Source organism: Vipera ursinii (assembly GCF_947247035.1).
Source record: "Vipera ursinii genome assembly, chromosome: 1".
NCBI lineage: Eukaryota > Metazoa > Chordata > Lepidosauria > Squamata > Viperidae > Vipera > Vipera ursinii.
Genome location: NC_139512.1, coordinates 348,068,441 through 348,085,718, shown reverse-complemented (window position 1 = coordinate 348,085,718; position 17,278 = coordinate 348,068,441). Strand labels below are relative to the sequence as shown.

Sequence of the window (17,278 nt, the reverse complement as noted above, 5' to 3'; positions counted from 1 at the left end):
GTACCACCTACCAGGTGCCAATGTACCACAGGTGGTACCCGTACCACTGGTTGAAAAGCCATGGACTAGGACGGTTGAGGCACTCCCTTGAAAAATTCCCAGTCAGCGTTGCCCACATTTCTGAAGGGAACCAGCTTGTGGAAGGCTGATGTCAAGAAGTAGCTTTGTGTCTGAAGTTCTGTTTTTATCTTTGACATTTAAGAGTAAATCATATCATAAGGTGCTTCAGGCTCCCTTTTCCAGCATGCCAACGATAATTACCCGGTTGCTACTTAATTGTCTTCAGTGTTTCATGTCCTGTTTAATTCTGGATTTCTACATGTTCTTAGGGGTCCCCAAAGATGCTTTTTCGCAAGGCAACTGGACTTCCTTGTGTTTCTTTGAAAACATTTCGCTTCTCGTCCAAGAAGCTTATTCCGCTCTTTTTTTTCTGAAGAGCGGAAGAAGCTTCTCGCACGAGAAGCGAAACGTCTTCAAAGAAAAACAGGGAAGTCCAGTTGCCTCGTGAAAAAGCCTCTTTGGGATACCTGTGACGTGGGTGACTGAGAATCTCCGTAGACAGTGTCTTAGAGGAATCTCTTTAATCGGTTCTTGTGAACCTCTAAATCAGGGGTAGGCAACCTCGGCTCTTTTATGACTCATGGACTTCAACTCCCAGAATTCCTGAGCCAGCTTGGCTGGCTCAGGAATTCTGGGAGTTGAAGTCCATGAGTCATAAAAGAGCCGAGGTTGCCTACCCCTGCTCTAAATGAAATGGTTCTCCTGGAGCGTAGGAAAAGAGGAGGCAAATTAGGGAGGCCTAATGGAAGACGATGCATGGTACAAAATTGTATCATTTTATCATTGTGTCTGAACGGACAAACTGCTCCATTCTGGTGCCGTTGTTTCCGATGTAATAATATCTTATTTTAGATCAGCTAAGAACAATTCCCCAAGTAGTTACCCTAAACGCGGTCACAAGTTCGATGTGAAAAAATTGAAAGGTTTCATATTTGAACATAATGGGAAATCTTCTCAACGTCATGCTGTCAGATGTCTTGCATGTTCTGGATCTAACCCCACCTGAGGTCACCAAGACTGGAGGGTGATACTGTACTTCAGACATGTCAAACTCAAGGCCCAGGGGGCCAGATCCGGCTCGCGAAGTGGTTTCATGCGGCCCGCGAAGCCATCCTGGAAACAGTGAGGGAACGGCCCCCACTGCCTTGGCCCTGGCCCAGAGACCCTCTTTCTGCCAGAGACCCTCAGATCTGTCCCACTCCTGCCCAGGCCCCCATAGGCACCCTTGATGCGAACGGTGTAGAGCTGGCCACGCCCACCCAGTAGGCCATACGCACTGTAGCCACGCCCACCCAGTAGGCCACGCCCACCCTGGCCACGCCCACCCGGCCCCCTTGAGGGCAACCGCAGTGCTGATGCGGCCTTCAATGAAATTGAGTTTGACACCCCTGCTGTACTTGATGAGAAAACATGGCGTGAATTAGTACAGTCTCTCTCTTTTTTGAAAATGTGAGACTCGGGAGTTATTCAGGTCACGTTCTTTCTGCTAACCCGGATAAAAGGCAAAAATCCCCAATACAGCAATCCTTACACGGGCAGAAGTTAATAATATCTAGCCTGGCTGTGGGATATCTTCAAACTTTGTCAGTTCTAAAATCACTTTCCTCAACGGGTCTCCTCTGTTAATGAAAGCAACCCTCAAAAGAGCCTTGGTGGAGCAGTGGGCTAATGCCTCCTGAAGTAACACCAGCTGCCTGCAATGAGTGCAGGTTCGAGTCCCACCAGGCTCAAGGTTGACTCAGCCTTCCATCCTCCCGAGGTAGGTAAAATTAGGACCCTGATTGTTGGGGGCAATTAAGCTGACTTTGTAATAATGCCGCTTGGGGTGTGTGTGAAAGCCCTAATAAGCAGGTATATACATAGAATGAAGGCTACTGCTAAGCTTGTAAGCCGCCCTGAGTCTTCGGAGAAGGGCGGGATATAAATGGAATTTTTTAAAAAAAATCAGTGAAGACAAAGTGAAGTGTTCATTCTGTGAAACACTCCACAGAGGGGTTTTTTTTTGGATGGAGACAAGTGTTGTTTTTTTTAAATTTTATATTGGACAGATTTTTTCGGGGGGGATTTGTTTGTTTTGCTTTTTTGTTTTGCTTTGTTTGAATTGATGAGTTGTGCTCATTGGCTGAGACTTAAGCAGCTCTGTTGTTGTTTTTTATTTTATTTTATTTTATTTCTTTACCTCCGTTCCTCCTGGAGGAGCTTTGAGCAGTTTGCAAGCGAATAACAAGAAAGCCCTTACATGTGCAAAGAATCACGGAAAAAAAAACAACGGACGCGGTCAAGAATAAAAAAAAGAACAAAATTTATTTAATGAAATTTTAAAAAGCAAAATAAGAGGCAATTATTCAGTCCAGGTATGCTATGTCTTAAGCGCTGAAGCTTGGCCTAGATCAGGGGTAGGCAACCTTGGCTCTTTTATGACTCGTGGACTTCAACTCCCAGAATTCCTGAGTCAGCTATGCTGACTCAGGAATTCTGGGAGTTGAAGTCCACGAGTCATAAAAGAGCCGAGGTTGCCTAGCCCTGGCTTAGCTCCTCCTTACCACTGAGGGCAGCTCTGTTTCTGGTGACAGGTTTAAAGTCAAGGAAAGGACCATGCGCAGCGCATGTCTTCCTTTGGAAGAAATGGTACCTTCTGCCATAGAGAAGGTATTTTAATAATCCATGGGTCTGGAACCCTCCTTCTCAACAGAATCTCTGACTTAGGAAGGTACAAGAGAAGAGATGGTCTTGAATCTCGCAGTGATCACCCGGTGTCTTCCAGTGGGCTTTGGATAGACAACTCAAGCGAAATCTGCCCTTCGAAGCTCTCTGGGGACGGTCCTACAGATAGGAATAAAACTTCCCTAGACTGATCCTGTATTTCTTAACTCTCTGAGCTGTTGCAGCGCTGTTTCATGGTCAGTGATGTCAAAAGATACAGTCTCAAGAAAATTAAGACTGTAGGTTGTGTGCAGGCACCTTCTCCCCCCCCCCCCCCCCGCGCACACACCTTTTTGTGCCACTTCAAGCTAATCTAAGCAGTGTACAGTCTATATAATAATAATAAAACCAAACCAACAAAATATACAGGTGTGTTTACATCTCCCGAGACCAGTCCAGTCCAACCATCTCTGCTGGATCCCAGCAGCCACAATGGGCGAGGATTTAGAACATATGAAAGTTGGCCTGGCGTCTTGCCCCTTTTCTGTGGTTGCAATAATTGTAATGAATGCTATAGATTCTCACCAGACAGCGTCCTTATGCTTTCAACATAATCTGCAGTGGCATCTATTTTAGAGCACACAGGAGCAACTTCGTCTTCCTCGAGACCATGTGCCTACCTGTTGGGAGACTCTCTGCGGTTGTGTTCCTTCTGAGTTATCTTGAAGGGAAAATGCTTAGAGCTTCACTTAAAAGTCTCCACATTGTTTCCTTCCTTCTTCGTGCAGAATATCTAATTTTTACAAAGTATTTCTTTTTTTTTCTTTCCCCCTGTAGACTAAGAAGAGCGGTAAGCCTGGGCCTTTCCTGCTTTCTGGATCTAGAGACAAGACCATTAAGATGTGGGACATTAGTACTGGCATGTGCCTTATGACCCTTGTAAGTTCCCTTTTCTCTGTTCATTTGCTTTGCAACTCTTGCCTAGTTGCTACATGAGGGAATAGATCTGCACTTCTTACGGGGTGTGCTCAGGCATTCTCTGAGGAATCCAAGTGCAGGCATCAGAATAAATAGAATTGGGAGAGCTTGAAGGAAGGCTAGAAAAACAGGTTACCATTTCCACCCAAGAAACTCAAAATGCTGTTAATTCTAGCATGTAGCAAATTTGGGGCAAGGAGCAACGTAATCTGAGCTCTGGATTTAGATTTGTGTTATTCATACTCAGATATCCAGCTGTGATCTGCTTGTGACTTTGGTTCTCTCCCCCCCCCCCCCTTTTCTATTTTCGCTTAAAAGGTGGGCCATGATAACTGGGTACGTGGTGTCCTGTTCCACTCTGGTGGTAAATTTATTTTGAGCTGTGCCGATGACAAGACCTTACGTGTCTGGGACTACAAGAACAAAAGATGCATGAAGACTCTTAACGCGCACGAACATTTTGTTACCTCGTTGGGTATGTATATGCATTAAGTGTGCTGGTAGCGTGTGCCACTGAGAGAGAGAGAGAGACAGAGCCTCCTTGCCTTGCTCTGTGACTAGGAGCTGGGCTTGTATGTTGAACGCATCACACCTCAACCAAAAAAAAACAACACAAAAAAACCAGTCAACAATTCCCCATCAAGTCAACTCGCCTCCATCAATAAAGCTCGTGCAAGGAAATTCCAGTTGTTTCTTTAATCCTCTCCATACACATAAATCATGGATTCCCACCCCTGCCCCTTTTCTGCTTCTCTTAATAGTCTTTTTTCCCCACTCATTCTGCATGCTTGTAGAGGGAACTGCTCTTACTGATCATATCTTCAGTTAGCCTTTATTTTTTCCTGGTTGTTGATGATCAGTTGCTAAGTTGTGTCCAGCCCTTTGCGACCCCATGGATTATAGCATGCCAGCCAGCCAGCCAGACACACACACCCACACACACCCCAATCAATCCTCCATTGTCTCCCAGAATCTGCCCAAACTCATGCCCACTGCATCAGTGACACCATCTAACCATCTCCTCCTCTGCCATCTCTCTCCATCTTTCCCAGCATCAGGGTCTTTTCCAGTGGGTCCTCATTTGGTAGCCAAACTATCTGAGCTTTATTTCCCCCCCCCCCAATCAGTTGATTAATTCTTCTTATAGAACATGTATTTTAGTACCCCTCTCCAAACTAAAATTTGAAGTTATTCTGTCAGTATTCGACTTTCATAGTTGCACATAACCACAAATGAGAAAGCATCACTGCTGCTATTCTGATCTTTGATGTTACTGAAATCCTGTTATTCTTCAGAATACTTCCCACTGCTTTTCTTCCAAGGAGGAATAAAACTTATTTCCCTTTCTCGATATAAAGTTATAGATCAAACCTACATAATCTCTAGACCAGGCCTAGGCAACCTCTGCTCTTTTATGACTCATGGACTTCAACTCCTAGATTTCCTGAGTCAGCTGACTCAGGAATTCTGGGAGTTGAAGTCCATGAGTCATAAAAGAGCCGAGGTTGCCTACCCCTGGTCTAGACCGTTGACAGAAATCTGCTTTGCTTCCAACCGGCAAAGTCAATTGAGGAAGCCAGATTTACTTCATAACCATGTGATTCACTTAACAACTCACATGATTTGCTTAACAGCTGCAGTAGAACAGTTCTGAATTCAGGCCCAGTCGTGTGATGGCTTACCTAGCAACCACATCATTTAGCAAATGCAGTTCAGTCTCATAAGTCCAGAACTACCTCTACAGCTACTCTTTATTTTTCTAGGTTTAACCAGTATATTTGACACCAGTAATGTGTGGTTTGTTTCACAATTTGTTCCTGGAAATATCTCAGCTTCATTCTTGGAACAGCTTCTTTCTAGCAGCATTGTTTGAAATGTTCGGGTCATAGGAGACACGCTCAAAGAGTTAGGCCATTTTCCATTTAGAGGATTCTGAGCTTAAAGCAAAGCTCTTATGTTTCAAGGCTTTGTTGCAAAGGAACACGGCTGGCCTGGAACACTTGATGGCATTGTAACTCGGCTTTTTTGTTCCAAACATGAAATAAAACATGTTTCCCATTTGTTTGTACCTCTATTTCAGAGAATATTGCTTTTTCTGTCTGTCCCACCCAATCTTTGTTCTCAGAGCATGTGGAAGCACATTCTGCATGTTTGCCAGCCACTGCTAGCTAGCTATGTTAGCTAGTACAAATGTTATAGTCAGGTGGTGGGGACAGAAGGGATTTAAGACCTACATTTTGCCTTTTGTAGCTTGCTGTCTGGCTCTAGAAGGGTTGGATACGTAGCAATTTGTTCTTAACACTGTTTTGAACTAATTTAAATCTAAATCTAACGAAGAGAAGGACTAAGGGTGATATGATAGCACTGTTCCATACTTGAGGGCCTGCCACAAAGAAGAGGGAGTCAAGCTATTCTCCAAAGCACCTGAAGGCAGGACAAGAAGCAAAGGATGGAAACTAATCAAGGAGAGAAGCAACCTAGAACTAAGGAGAAACTTCTTAAGAGTGAGAACAGGATTTCAGTAACATCAAAGATCAGGATAGCAGCAGTGATGCTTTCTCATTTGTGGTTATGTGCAACTATGAAAGTGGAACAGCTTTACCTTCAGAAGTTGTGTGTGCTCCAACCCTGGAGGTTTTCAAGAAGAGACTGGACAGCCATATGTCTGGAACGGGGTGGGGGTGGTGGCCTAGAAGACCTCCAAGGTCCCTTCCAAGTGTACCCTGTATCTGGTACCCTTTCTTGCTGCCCATAGCATCATCATCATCACAATAACAACAACGATAATGAGAGAGTTGAAAGAGACTTTGGAGGTCTTCTAGTCCAACCTTCCGCTCGGTCAGGAAGCCCTATACCAGGGGTAGGCAAACCTTGGCTCTTTTATGACTCGTGGACTTCACCTCCCAGAATTCTTGAGCCAGCATGGCTCAGCATGGAAACCTCTCCCTTTCTCCTCAGCACGGCTAGGCAAGCCCTGCTCTATATACCATTTCAGACAAATGGCTGTCCAGTCTCTTCTTAAAAACATCCAGTGTTGGAGCATTCAGAACTTCTGGAGGCAGGTTGTGCCACAGTACTGGAACATTCTTCTTGGAATACTGTACATATGACTGGTGTTTCACCTCCAGAAGTCTAAGGCTGGAAGGGAAACAGTTTGTGGGAGGAAGCAATGGAGGCCTGTCTTTATCTCTTGCTCAAGAAAAGGGATTTTAACTGTTGGGAACCATGATAGGAGTTTAAAGATTCATGCAAGAAGCTTGTATTAGCATCAGCATTGCGTATGCTCATATTCCATTTGTTTGATTCGTGGCACTTAATAGGTAAATTGGCAGTAGCATCTGCAGTCCAAAGAACCTTATAATAAATTAAACACAGCAGTCTTCAGACTCGTTACTAAATTGCTTAGGGTCCACCACAGAGCTTGTAAGAGCTGGTCAAAACCTAAGCAGAAGATGCCTGAATTCTCACTTGTTCCTGTTGACTAAATTTGAATGGAGCATATAAACTTTGCTTTATTGGTTTAAACACATGGCCTTCACCTAATGGGTTGACTTTAAATCTCTAAACTTGGAAGTGAAGACATATTTGGCATGGGAAAGGGGGGGGGGACAATTTCTCAACCTTAGCCACTTTTAAGATGTGTGAACGTCAACTCCCAGAAGTCCATAGCCAGCATGCTTTAGGATGTTACTCGTTATTAATTTTATTAAACATTGACTAATGTTTTGTATAAGAATTGACAGTATTTCATTTCATTCAGTAGTTTGTGTTTTTAGTTGGCTTACCTAATCCTGATGTCGTGCGGGTATGAGGCGTTGGGATTGTACCCATAGTTCAAGTGATATTAGTTCATAAACTTTTAAATTCAATTTCAGTAGAATTATTCCATGCACACTAGCTTTTTCCCCCTTTTTTCTTTTTCTCTCTTCCTTGCAGATTTCCACAAGACAGCGCCCTATGTGGTCACCGGCAGCGTAGATCAAACAGTAAAAGTCTGGGAGTGCCGTTGATTGGATTTACATCTGACCCCTTCCCTCCCCTTCCTCTCCCTCTGGATGCACTCGGATACCATGGTTACCCATTGAGCTCTGTTTAAAATAAATATTGTCCTTTCATGTAAATTATTCTGGATGTAGATTGAGCTTATTAAATGTTACACACAAAGTATTCATGCATGGTGAATCCAAATTGTATACTGTAAATTTACATACGTTGTCTAGAAGTACCATAGGTTTAAGAATTTGGGCTGGCATTGGTCACATCAGACCTAAGAAGGCAGAAGCTGGTTGGTTGAATTAGGGGCACTTAAAACTGGTGACAGCAAAATCATTCTGTACTGGATAAGCTGAATCCCCAACTTCCATGTTGGTGGTGCCTATTTACTAAGTGACTCATAACGGGGTTCTTATTTTGGGGGCGGGCGGGTTATTTCAGAAACACGTATCTCTGTAACATCACTTAAGTATGCTTAAGAAATCTAAAGATACTAGATTTAAAACAAAGCTGCAACTTAGAATCTTAAAATGTAATCAATGGAAACAAATAAAATTTCTTGTCTCCCCCCCCCTCCCCCCGTCATGGTATTTGCCAAATCAATAGGATATATTTCTGTTTTGGTTTCCTATCACGTTTAAACAGCAACAACAACGGAAAGAAAAAGAAAAAAGTTAGTATGTTCATGCTACCAAGCTGCGAAATAGGAAGAGAATATGGTGTGTGTGTAACTCCCCACCCCAAAATTTGGTTGTCGGACATCCTTGCGTTCTAACATTTGACGCTTCACGCAAAACGCGTTGTGGGAGGCTGCTAGTTCTTGCTCTTCCTTAGCTATCACTTGGAGCAGTGAACGGCCCCCAGTTGACTCCTGAGGGTTCAGCCGTGCTGTTTCTCGGCTGGTTTTGATTGTGGTTTCAGCTTTGTGCAACACCAACAGTAGGGAAAGCCATCACCTCTCTCCCCGTCTTCCAACCCCACTCCACCCCAAAAAATTTTTTAAAAAAATCAACTGGATGTTTATTAAGTGGGACAATATTGCGCTCCCTTCCTTTTCCAGTTAGTAACCTCTCAAAGCAAGCAGTCCCAGATTTCCAAATGTTTTGTGGAGAACGTAGCAACCTCTTAAGAGTACTACAGAAATTCCTGTTAACAGCAAATGGAGAGTTATATGCTGATTGACACCTTGCAAGTTTCTAGATCAGCTTTTCTCAACCTTAGCCATTTTAAGATGAGTGGACTTCAACTCCCAGAATTCCCAGTCATCTTAAAGCGACTAAGGTTGAGAAAAACACTGCTCTGGATAATTTCATAACCACATTTTGTTCCTTAATCCCCCCTCCCCCAAGCTATTCTTAAGGAAATGCAGGCTGCAGCCCTATTTCAATGTGGAAAATTAAAAAAAAAGTCCTAAATTGACCCTAATGCTGATCATCTAATAAATGTACTCACCCTGTTTTGTCAGCACCAGAAAAATCTAATCTTAACTAATCGGGCATACCTTGTTTTTCCACTCCCAAATCCACTTCAGGTTAATGTAGCAAGCTACCAATCAGACCTATTTTAAGAGAAAAGGGTTATTTGCTTTTATTTGTTCTATGAGTTATTTAACAAACAAACAAAAAGCAAAAAAAGTCTCCTTGTAAAAACAAGTAACAGAAAGACATTTTTGGAGGATTGAAATGCATGCCAAGAGAAAGAAGATTCCATCACAAACATTGGTTCACCCCACTGAGTGAGTGTGTGTGTGTGTGTGTGTGTGTGTGTGTGTGTGTGTTGAGGCTATTTGGATTTCTTATCCAGGAACTAGGAGACCAAAGGTAGTTTGAGAGTAGAGGCTGGACACGATCCCGTCATTTTATGGTCAGTAAGAACTTCCTGCTAGTAGACCTTGGATATTGGAGGTTTTCCTACTTTAAAGCGATGGCTTTTGGGTTTGTTTTTTTTTTGACCGTGTAAACAATTCCTGCTAACAGCTGAAAAATATTTCTTGGCCAGATGTAGTGACTCTTAATGATTTTTTTTAAAAGTGAAAGCAAATGTATTAGCATAATCAGTAAAACAAGGCTACCTTAATAATGGGAGTTTACCACTTGCTTTTTTTTTTACTGAAACAGCAAGCAGTGATTGAGGCAAAATGTTTTTCTTCAGTTAATTTGGGGGGGGGGGGAAAGGAACTTGCAAATTTGCCCCTTGATTAATAGTCCATGGTCAGTAAGCATTCTCAGGGATGGTTGTGGATTTCACTAGTTAACTAGCCCCGTTTTCAACACAAAACCAAATGGAAAAAAGAGTTCGCTGTTGAAGCATTTGGTCATTCAAGCATGGGCAAAGTGGCTGCAAAGCGCCAGGTTTCTCTACGGATGGTTCTCTCTGTCTGTTGAGTTGCAGGCAGTTTTTCCTTGAACTATTCCAGATCTGCAAGAGCTGAGACTGCCCTGGAAATGTCCTAGATCCATCTTTTTTGTTGTTGTTGTTCTTTCACCTGAAAAAAGTGCAAACTTTTTTTCCCCCCCTTTGGTGATTGGAACACAATCCAAAAACTTAAGTCGGAGTGTCCAACGTTGGCAACCTTTTAAGACCTGTGGACTTCAATTCCCAGAATTTCCTAGCCAACATATTTCTTGGCCAGATGGCTGGCTGGGGTAATCTGGGAGTTGAAGTCCACAGACAGGCCTTAAAAGTTGCCAAAGGTTGGACACCCCAACTCACGTCTTGGAGCAATCTGCACTTTACACTTTTTTTTTTGTTTTGTTTTAAAAGCCGTCCTACTTTTGTGTGTGGTGTGACCAATGATGTGCCCAGAGCACTAATAATGAAAAATTTTAAAAAAAACAAACAAAACCCACAAAATACTAGTTGCTAGCAAGTTGTCAAAGAGCTGTGGAGCACTGTAGTATTTTGAAAGCTTTGGCGATTGCTTCACTGCTCCTTATCCTGATCCCCGAAATCCCTTCCCAAGTCTGTTCTGTCCGCTGCTCTTTCTGTTTGCCTCCTACCTTTCTTTATGTCGGTTGAAGAGTTGGTCAAATCATTCTTAAATGGCCTTTTCTCGTTTCCCTGGCTCCACAACCCCATCCATTGAAAGCTATTTAAAATGATAATATTTTGCGTTGGCTTTCCACTCACAGTTGTGGCTTGAAAATCCTGAAATGCAGTTTGGAATGTAAAATGGACTGAATTTGTGTGCGAGAGAATGACTTCTCCATTTATGATTTCACAGTTATGTATTTTTAAAAAAATACCCAAGGTACTAGCTACTACAAATCTCTATTGATGATGGTATATAAAGTTAGCAAAAGTGATCGGGGAGGAAATAGCTGATAAATAGCTGATAAATGTGGAACTGGATTTCGCAAGTCACAGCTGGATATTAACTCCATTCCCCTTCCTTTTTTTCCCCTCTCTGTCCTTGTAATTGCTTTCTTGTCCTAAGCACATCTTTTGAATTTTTCCAAAGTTTTTTCTGGAAGTAATTAGCAAAAACTGTCCATGTTTTAGAAGTTTGATCCTGACACTGACAAGAAGACACGAGTCTTTTTTTTTTTAAAATCCAGTAAGAGCGATGTAGAAATTGCTATTGGAGAACGTTTTTCCTCACCCCCCAGAATGTAGGGAGTTAACTGAAGATATTGACACGATTAAAATTAAAAACAAAAATCAGTAAAGGAATGTATATAATACTGCTCTGTGTTTTACAGTAAGATTTGTTGCTCTCAGACTGTGTAAAACAAAATTTATTCATGTTTTCTGCATATTAAAACAAAAAATCTTATTGTACCAATTGGTAAACTATTAAATGAATATAAAACTAAACGTGTTTCTCTTTTGTTTAGGTGCAGAAAAGAGGTGGATGATTTTACGGCTTGCCATCCGTGCTTGCCGTAAGGGGAAAAGCAGATGTAAAATGCTCTCGAGCTTCAATGTAGAGGACAGTATTGATCTGAGCTGTAAAGCTGAGTGGTCGGTTAATGGAGGGGAGATAATGACAAGGCTTGGGACAGGCAGCTGATGAGTTTGGGCTGCACCCACTTCCTTGCCGTCAGAAAAGTAGCCCCTCTTCACTCTCACTGCTGTCATTTTTTATTTACACACTGCCCTCCGAGGAAGGCCAGAATTGAGGGGCTCCGGAACGCCACCTTTGGTATCGGGCGTCAAGATTGGCTTCATCTTTAGTGTGGTAAATGAGCCCGTGTGCGTCTTCCCTCTCTGGGCTGCTGGAATTTGATTATTTTGCCCAAAAAGGATAGAAGTAGCACATGAGGCCTAGGCGAAAGGGGATAGTGGTGATCGTGGTCATCGTTATCCCACCATTATACAATGATCCTGCCTGAGCAGCGTGGTGGCGGCCTAATGGGGAAGATGCTGCCCTCCCACTTGGAAAGTTGAGGGTTCAGTCCTAGGCAATCTGCTGTGACCTCCGGGTAGGTGTCAGGAAGGGCATCTGGCCAGTAAACGCTCAGCTCCACTCAAGTCGCCCGACTCCACCCCAAAGCAAGGGATTATAAGATCATTTTTAAAAATGATTTTGCCTCCTACTTTCCTTACGACAGCCCCCCTATTAGATGGGTTGGGCTGAGAGAGGGACCCAACCAGCTTTCATGCCTGAGGGAGAACTACAAGTCACAGTCTCCCAGTTTATAGCCCAGCACCTTCGCCACTATGCTAAACTGCCTTTGAAATATGCACAAACTGCCCCTTAAGCCCCCAGAAACGCTAAGAACTTTGCAACTAGTCCTTGCTTGTTTTACAAGCACAGTTATGACACAATAGAACAGGTGCTCTATAGCTTGTAAAGCCCCCCCCTCCAGCTGTGGTAAATGAGACCACCCATGACCATATATCTGCATTTCAGACAGTTACGTGTCTGTATTTCAGGTGGGCCAGTTTTACAACCGGTTGTGGCATTCTCTAATTGGTCATGGCTTATTGCGACCCTCTGGCTGCAATTTGCAATGACTTTTGAAAGTTTCTGGCAAAAAAACACCAATCCAAATGAATTGATTAGCTTAAGGAAAAAGGCCAGAAAATTACTTCCAGTCTCACAGGAGCTTCCGATTATGACCATAGTAACTTACAACCATAATTCCAGGCTGTTGTAGCCATAAGTTGAGGACTACCTGTAAATCATAGCTGTGATGTCACTGGATATATTCCCTGTAGCAGGAATTGGAAGGGGCATAAGGATTAACTTGCTGGGCAAAGAACATTTCAGCCCTTGTGATTAGCGAAATACGGGGTGGAGTGCAAGCTTCTTTGCGCTATTTTTTATTTATTTATTTATTTATTTATTTTAATTCCATTTATATCCCGCCCTTCTCCGAAGACTCAGGGCGGCTTACAAGCTTAGCAGTAGCCTTCATTCTATGTATATGCCTGCTTATTAGGGCTTTCACACACACCCCAAGCGGCATTATTACAAAGTCAGCTTATTGCCCCCAACAATCTGGGTCCTCATTTTACCTACCTCGGAAGGATGGAAGGCTGAGTCAACCTTGAGCCTGGTGGGACTCGAACCTGCACTAATTGCAGGCAGCTGGTGTTACTTACGGAGGCATTAGCCCTCTGCTCCACCAAGGCTGGTTGCAGCATCCCAGGGTCATGTGTGATTTCCCCCTTTGGGACCTGCCCACCTGACTTCCGTCAAGCCAAGTCAATGGGGGGGGGGAGAAAAGCAGGATTCGCTTAAGGACTGCCTGACTCAGTTAGCAACTGCAGTGATTTGCTTTGCAACAGCGGCAAAAAAAAATCGTCAAATGGGGAGCGGACGACTCCACACACCGCCTTGTTTAGCAACAGAAATTCTGCTCCACAAACTGGTTACAATTTAAGGGCTTACCTGCACCGCGGAAAAATATACAACAGACAGTTATAAAAAGTGGAAGTTATGGGTAGATGACCCAGGAAACACCAGGGCTCCTTTACGGAACAACAGACTAGTTCGTTATTCTAGTGATAAAATCAAGGGTCTTCAAACGCGTGCCTGGCTGAGGAATTCTGGGAGTTGAAGTCCTGGAACTAAGGAGAAACTTCCCGACAGTGAGAACAATTATCCAGTGGAACTCCTTGCCTCCAGAAGCTGTGAATGCTCCAACACTCCAAGTTTTTAAGAAGAGGCTGGACAGCCATTTGTCCAAAACGGTATAGGGTTTCCTGCCTGAGCAGGTGGTTGGACTAGATGACCTCCAAGGTCCCTTCCAACTTTATTATTATTAGTATTACTATTAGATCTGATTCAACTCCATGCAGGCGAGGCTGGCTGAGGAATTCTGGGAGCTGAGGTCCACAGGTCTTGAAAGGGGCCACGTTTGGAGAGACCCACCGTTTAAAACATAAGGATCTGCAGCTCCTTATTACTCACTTGTTCCCTCGGCTATGGAAGTTACCTGGGTGATTTGGGCTTAGTCACTGTCCCTGCACAAGAGAGAGCATGATTGTAGGAGTGAATAGGGAAGGCATGATTATCTATGGAGCCTTTTGTCCTTAGGTAAAAAGCAACATTAGTAATCTGATCAATTATGAATGGGCTTTGTCTAGGAAGAGTTGCTCACCCCGAGGGTTCCACTACCACTAGATTAGCGTCAGTTCTGCAAAGAGAGGTCTGCGTTTGTGTGTTAATGATTGGAGCAGTGCGTGTATGACTATTGGCAGGACCAGGTTCCACCCTAGAGCCGAGAAAACAACATAAATGGGAAAGGGGCATAGAACGTGGTCTCCCTGGAGGTTCAGCAGTAGATTTGGAGTTCATCAGGCTTTTCATTGCACAATTTTTCACTGCAAGGAGGAACCCCCAAATCTGAAATCCTTTACATTTTAAAAGGAAGCTGAAGTCAGCCACTTGGCCCACGCTGAAATGTAATAGAATCCATTTGAGAGAATGAGAGATTCTTGCTAAGGGAGATGTATGGGTGTTGTGTAGGAGAGAGATTGACTAGCAGTTGCCTCCAGGCCCTGTTTGTTTGTCTGTGCTCAAGTTGTCAGGCTAACAGTAGCCTACAGCAACACAAACCACAAGAAAACATGTATGGTAAAATGACAACCTGTATTCAGAAATTGAAAGTGACTATATACTCCATAATACCAGATAAAAAAAAAAGGTAAAGGTTCCCCCGCACATGCGTGCTAGTCGTTTCCGACTCTAGGGGCCGGTGCTCATCTCCGTTTCAAAGCCGAAGAGCCAGCGCTTGTCTGAGGACGTCTCCGTGGTCATGTGGCCAAGCATAACTGGATGCGAAACGCGCACAGAACACTGTTACCTTCCCACCGTAGTGGTCCCTATTTTTCTACTTGCATTTTTACGTGCTTTCGAACTGCTAGGTTGGCAGAAGCTGGGACGAGTAACAGGCGCTCACTCTGTTACGCGGCACTCGGGATTCGACCTGCCAAACTGCCGACCTTCAGATCGACAGGTTCAGTGTCCTTACCCACTGAGCCACCGCGTCCCTTTAATACCAGATAAACAGCTACTTAATAAAATGGTTACAGGTGAGACACACTGTCCAAAAGTCCTCCAGGAGAGATCTTCTGGAAGGATATCCCCAAGGGGACCAGCCTGGTGGCCAGAAGGAAGCAATTTTAGAGCAAGTATGGAAACCAGAATCAGAAAAATAGTTGTAAGATTCAGTGTTAGTCATCTGGTAAAATTAGAGAATTAAGATACAGCTTCTGGGAGGAATTCCTTGGACAAAGCTGGAGGAAGCAGATGGGTTTTTAAGAAAAAAAACTCAGCACCTTGAATTGCATCCAGAAAGCTTAATTGAGAATCAGTATGTCTCCTGCAGGATGGATGCAATAACTGAAGTAGGTAGCACCAGTCAGTATGGGTGGCAGCCTTTTGGAGCAGTTGTAAGGTCCAAGTGAATTTCAAAAGCAGCCCCATGGAAATCATATGCCAGAATTCTGTGCAGTGATAAAGGTATATAGACTTCTGCTCCAGGAAGGGTTGCAATTAGTGTACATGTTGAAGCTGGGCAAAAGTGCTTTTGGCCATGATTTTACACTGTCCATCCAGGAGCAGCAGAGACCCGAGAGACCTCAGTGTTGCATACCTGCTCTCTTTAGGGGCAATGCCAACTTAAATCAATGGGTCCTGCCTCGCAGGTATCCCATGCCAGTAAATCTTAAGTGAACCAGAGCAGCAAGCCAGATGCAATGTGGATTACAATACAATAATGGAGAATGAGGATTTACCTGCCCATGGTTTGCTAGACAGAACAATTAATCAGTGGAATGGCTTGCCTTCAGAAGTGGGTGCTCCATCGCTGAAGGCTTTTATTTTATATATATATATATATATATATATATATATATATATATATATATATATATATATATATATATATATATATATATATATATATATATATTATTGATTTTCTGATATTACATTTACATATTTGAAAAGCAACGTGGTGGCTGGGTAGTAGTAATTCAATTACATACAGATATTAGTACAGATTTCAAATTGCTACCCTAAACATTTCCTCTCTTTTTCCTTTATATATACTATTTGAAGATTTGTAGATTTAAAGACAAGTTTCATCCTATCAATCACATAGAAAATAACTTTCTTACATATATCCATAGTTTTTAGTTTACACATATTCTAATTGTTTTAACATACAATCTTTTAGACAATCAATGACCTAGTAGATTCTTCAATTTTAATTTCCACTAACATTTAGATTTAACGTTTGACATTTATCATTCCCAAGATTTTTAATATACCCCCAATTCATCTCACCATTCCTCACAAAATCTAATATTCAAAATACATATCCGGTTTACTTAACTTCTCATCCTCTATGCCAACAAATTAAGGATACAATATGATATCCTTCCTTTTTGCTAATTTTCAATTGTTTAAGTAGTAATCAAAATTTCTTTTTATTTCAATATTTAATACTTCCTCTCTTCCTCTTTGTATCTGCTATCTCTTGCTTAAACTGATATTTTTTGTTTTTAACATTCCATATAGACCTACTGTATTTATTAGTTTCAACAATAGGTTTTTAGCTTGTCTACATTATTCACCTTTACATAACCTTTATGCACAAATCAATATTCAAATTAGCTATTAATATTTATACTGCTAAATTTTAATGACCAAAATTTTTTAAGTACATTCTGTTTCAGATTTCAATAAGGTGGTCAAAACTTCATTCTTCTTGAGTCTTATTCTGGCTTTTTTCCTTTGCCAAATCATCTTCCATGTCCTTGTTTTTGGGTCATCGAACCAGTCTCCTTGTAATATGTATATTAATTGATATTGACAAAACCATCCAGTCGCCATTTTTTTGAGAGGACTTGTAGGTCTAGTGGGTCGTCTCTTTATTCTTCCATATTGACGTAGTTGTTCTGAATTGTTTATCTTCTCATCCAACTGTTCTTTTTCTAGATCCTCTAGTTCAGGGGTGTCAAACTCAATTTCATTGAGGGCCGCATCAGCATTGCGGTTGCCCTCGGGGCTGGGTGGGTGTGGCCTGGGTGGGCGTGGCTAGAGTGCGTATAGCCTACTGGGTGGGCGTGGACAGCTCTACATGGTTCGCATCAAGGGTGCCTATGGGGGCCTGAGCAGGAGTGGGACAGATCTGAGGGTCTCTGG

At 42.7% G+C, this 17,278-nt stretch overlaps 1 protein-coding gene across 3 annotated transcripts in view; it reads left to right on the top strand.

Moving 5' to 3' along the window:
* The window catches only part of PAFAH1B1 (platelet activating factor acetylhydrolase 1b regulatory subunit 1), an 84,259-nt gene that overhangs the window by 61,158 nt on the left and 5,823 nt on the right, over nucleotides 1-17,278 (top strand). For all 3 annotated transcript variants that reach the window (XM_083379817.1, XM_083379818.1, XM_083379819.1), the window contains exons 9-11: nucleotides 3,541-3,642; nucleotides 4,000-4,156; nucleotides 7,618-11,854. In XM_083379817.1, coding sequence (XP_083235943.1) covers nucleotides 3,541-3,642; nucleotides 4,000-4,156; nucleotides 7,618-7,691 — 333 coding nt within the window. In that variant the 3' untranslated portion in view covers nucleotides 7,692-11,854. The remainder of the gene's footprint in view (nucleotides 1-3,540; nucleotides 3,643-3,999; nucleotides 4,157-7,617; nucleotides 11,855-17,278) is intronic.